This window comes from Henckelia pumila, chromosome 1, assembly GCF_033568475.1.
Source record: "Henckelia pumila isolate YLH828 chromosome 1, ASM3356847v2, whole genome shotgun sequence".
Lineage (NCBI taxonomy): Eukaryota > Viridiplantae > Streptophyta > Magnoliopsida > Lamiales > Gesneriaceae > Henckelia > Henckelia pumila.
The window spans coordinates 104,136,967-104,141,741 of record NC_133120.1 but is presented as its reverse complement, the minus strand read 5'-3'; the positions used below and the strand labels follow the sequence as shown (position 1 = coordinate 104,141,741).

The following is a 4,775-nucleotide window of genomic DNA, read 5'->3' as shown; positions in this document are numbered from 1 at the left end:
TCTTGACTCTACTTTTGTTTTTGTATGACTTCTTGATCTTGACTCTTAGTCTTAACTCTAGACCAAGACTTGACTATTTTCTCAACTCTCATCTAGGGATCCCGGTTTGAATAAGAACGCAACAAATCTCCCACCTACTCTCCCATTCGAGGTGGCGGTACGTTCTTATTCCCAAACTTTGGTCCACTATATCGATCTTCAGTCATAGGAGTCGATCTACTCCTACGCATATCGATACAAGTCCAAACATTCGGTAATTTGGCACATCTGCCTTCCTAAGACATGGCACATCCGCCTTCAACTCTTTAAGATCTAGTGGCTTATCAAGATGCAACCAATTCTAGAAGCATTAATCTAAACCACCTACAAGAGACAAGCTAATCTAGCAAGGAAAGACAATAGACTTATCTATCTATGTCATCACCTATCTCATACAATTCATCTATCAATTAAACAATCAAGAACATATATCTATGGACTTGCAATTAAATCAATTCCAACAAGAAACAAATAAGTATGTGGTTTAGGAAAACTTAAGTCAATCTAACTCGAGTTATATATCCCATGGTTCGATGTTGGTTTATACCTTTCTTGTCTTGGTTTCAAGCTCTTCAAGGCTATCAAACTCTGCTCCCAAATCTGGTCAATCCATATAACATAACCTTGTGTCAAAATCTGCTCAAACTTCAACCCAACTTCAAGGCAAAAAGGCTACAAATCTTATTCTTTCTTCTACCGGTTTTGAAGTCGGGATTTTTTATTTGACGTCTCTTGATTGTAAACTGAAATCAAAGCATATTTATCAAGGAAACATCAGATTTAATCATGTCAATGGCAGCTCAAGTATACGAGATCAAAACAATTTCAAATCCGAAACCGACGGAGTAACGGTACAAAACCGGTAACCGAAACTAACTTCTATCAACTCTAACATTCATATCAGCTTCAAATACATCTTATAACAGCTGAAGATCATCATATATCAGCATAATCAAAGGTTATAATCTCAAAATAAATGCTGGAAAATTCATAAGAATTGCATACGACATTCAATCTTCAATCCGGTTGCGATATAACGATATCTAAAAGTTCAAGAACACACAACCATAATCACTTCTGATTCTGCCTCATAACATATTTTTGAATCAGACTAAATCTCATCAATACTTACATCAATAGATAGCCCTTCTTGTGAGGAGTCCGGAACTCTTTTCGGAATTGAATTCAGACAACCGGAGCAAAAGTTATTAAAAATTGAAGATCAAGATTTGCACTTGGGAAGAAGGGTTCTCGATTCCTTGCTGAAGTTGCAGCTCCAATTCTGAAGAAATATGATGAGTACACGTTTAAACTCATATTCAGACAAGTGTCCAAGTCACTTTTCTCATATTTGCACTTTGGCCCCTCAAGTCTTGTTTAATTGCAAATCGGTCCTCGGCAAATCTTTTTAATTCAATTTCAATCCTAAATAATTTAAGAATATTAAAATTTAATTCAAAACTCCAAAATTCTTAAATTAAATATACTCGAATTAAAATTAAATAATTTTCGGATTAACTCAATTAATTCCGGGCCTTACAATTTTTGTGTTCATACTACCAATTTCACCGAAATCGGAATTCTAACCGAGTACTTGGGAGAAATCCATGTAATGGATCCTTCAACATATGACTCAGTTTCCTTCAACACATGTCTACTAAAGTAAATCTTATACGTCTTTCTTTCTTTCGCCTTCGTGAAGGTAAGTACCTCAGGTTCAACGGTCACGTTCACATTTGGGACATTTTCGATTTTGACATGATACACTGAATTTGCATCGCCAACGTTTGTCACTGTCCTGGAATATACATGTCTTTCCTGATATCTTAGTTCCAAGGAAACTGACGGATAATTCAGCTCTGCTGCAGGCGAGCCCTTGTACTTAGATCCATTGCAATCAATCCTACGTTGAACGATGATCGCGACTTGTTTTTCTGTGTATAGATAGCACAAGTAAGAGATGTAATCTTTGGTTGAAATGTCATATACGAGCCCTGGATCCAGTGCTCTCGGTGGGTTAACATGTCCGGCTCCAATGGCAAATACATCAGCAGGTTTTTTTCGTTCGTCGAGAATACGCCTTTTATCGAGGTTGGTTTGGGTGGCGGATGTCATGATGGCTGACTTAATCATCGCGGGAGACCAATCAGGATGCGAACTTTTGATCAGGGCCGCGATGCCACTAAGGTGAGGGCAGGACATTGAAGTTCCCGAAATCATATTAAAACTTGCCTGTTGGTTGTTGTTCTGGTCCACGGATTCAGGCCATGCTGCTAGAATGTTCAAACCAGGGCCGATGATATCGGGTTTCAGGATCCCTGGACTTGCAAGATTGGGGCCCCTGGAAGAGAAAAATGCAACACTTGGAGCTGTTTTGTCTCCAATCACCGTCCCTTTGAATAAAATGGTAGCTGTTGGAGACGAAGTTGAGTTTATATATGATTTAATCCTCTGTCCCGAAGCGTAAGTAATGTCTATCGCTGGAAGCACATGAGGATCAGCAAAAGTGGTGTATCCATCAGGCTTTTCATTCACCAGGATCATCCCCGATCCACCAGCATCTCGAACCACGTAACCTTTCGCTATTCTGTATATTGGTCCACCTATCTCACACAGTACTATCTTTCCCTTTACATCAATGTCGTCCAATGATCCAGGCAGACACAATGGCGCATTCCGGAATTTTTTGCCTGGAAAAATTAATGGCAAGAACCTGGAGTGAAAATTCTTCGGCTGGAACAGAGTCTGACCTTCAAATTCCTCTTTGTTTCCAAGCAATGCCGTCGCAACTATTTCTCTGTCGATTGAACTAGCACCTACTGTAAGAATCCAGGGAGCGCCATTAGCTACTGAAAACTTTTCGGGGCCGCTGTTACCACCTGAGCAGCTTACAAAGATTCCCTTCTTCATAGCCGAAAATGCACCCAGTGCTATGACATCTTGATAAAATTGAACAAGTTCTGTACCAAGAGAAATCGAAAGAATGTCGACACCGTCCTCTATGGCTGCATCCATTGCAGCCAATATGTCGATGTCATAACAGTTGTCGCCACATGCTTTGTAAATGGCAAGATGAGCCAGAGGAGCCATGCCAGATGCTGTGCCATTGGCTTGGCCAAATACGTTAGCATCAGGGACGAAGTTTCCGGCAGCTGTGCTGGCTGTGTGAGTTCCATGCCCATCATAGTCGACAGGTGGCCCGGGATCATCGCTTGCAAAGCTCCTGGCACCGATAAGCTTCTTGTTACATGAAATTTTATTCAGTCCACATTTCCCCTTCCATTTCGCGGGTGGCGGAGGAACGTTTTCACCGCTGAACGATGGGTGTCCAGGCGTTATTCCGGAGTCCACTACTCCTATAATCACACCCTTTCCATAGTTAGAGGCGGGCCATGTACCAAGATTCTGATACAATCCCAAGAAGTTGGGACTGTGAGTCGTATGTAAAGCATATTTTTCCTGAGGCCTGGCATGTAAAAACCCTTCTTTCTTCTCCATTTTCTTAACTTCTTGTGGATATAACTTAGCTGCAAATCCCGTGATCACGTTTCGATACATATACACCATACGAGATGGCGTCGTATTCGTATTCAGATCTTGTAATATTCCATCCAAAAATGAACCATACCAGCTTTCCAGGGCCTGTGATCGCCCTGGAAAGTTGACATGGATGATGTAAGTTTGTAATGTTCTATGTTGCGCCATGTATGGGCAGAAATGGAATGTGAATATGAAGAAGAAAAGAAACATAGAAGCCATTCTTAATCGCCAACTTTCTTAATTTGTCCACGAATTCCAGGCATGTGTAAAATTAATTAAATAGCACTTTTGTGTTGACATTTTCTGTATTATTGGAACTCATTTGCGTACAGCAACGGGTGCTTTGATTATCTGCAGGCTGGCTTAATTAACAAAGCATAGTTAGTTAAGTCATTATTATTACTATTGAAATTATTTTGTAGTGAATTGATCTAAGCTGTGAAATATATGCTGTCATTATAAAATTTTTCAAAACATATTTATTCAAGGATAGTAAGACTCAAGGATGTTAGTATCAAAATTTATAATAACAGATATTTTTCATATGATTTATCCACGCCGCCCCTTCATCCAATAAAAAATTATTTTGGCATTTTTAATTGAATTTTTTTGTTCCGTCCTTTGTTAGATTTTAATTAAAATTTGTTAAATTAAGTGGCATCGTATCCATATATTTTAAAATGATCTCTAAAAAAGTTTTTTTTAAAAAAAATTTAATTAATGCTAGTCACTGTATAGTATAGTATAAGGATATCACAAAAATTCATGTGAGACGATTCACTGATCAATTTTGTTAAACGAATATCATATTTTGAAGTATTGTTTTTTATGTTAAAAATATTACTTTTATTGTAAATATGTGCAAAGTTAACCAATCACAGATAAAGATTCGTGAGACCTACTTGAAGTGTATAATATAGATATATTAGATAATATAGCTACGTACGTATTGATTTATGTAAATCAATTAATTCTAAAATTATTTTTGCTAAAAAATATTTTTATGCCAATCCATTTTCATTTATACATACATATATATATATACATACATATATATATATATATATATATATATATATATATATATATATATACACACACACACATATTGAATTATCTTTTCAACATGGTACATTATGTTTTAAAAATCCAGAAAACATAATGCAGTTATTAGATTTTGATTGAGTGCACTTTAA

The 4,775-nt window shown here is 37.4% G+C and overlaps 1 protein-coding gene across 1 annotated transcript; it reads right to left on the bottom strand.

Moving 5' to 3' along the window:
* Positions 1–1,590: 1,590 nt before the first annotated feature.
* Positions 1,591–3,552, bottom strand: LOC140875378 (subtilisin-like protease). Its single transcript, XM_073279045.1, has one exon. The coding sequence runs from the start codon at positions 3,535–3,537 to the stop codon at positions 1,591–1,593; it is 1,947 nt and encodes a 648-aa protein (XP_073135146.1). The 5' UTR covers positions 3,538–3,552.
* Positions 3,553–4,775: the final 1,223 nt, after the last annotated feature.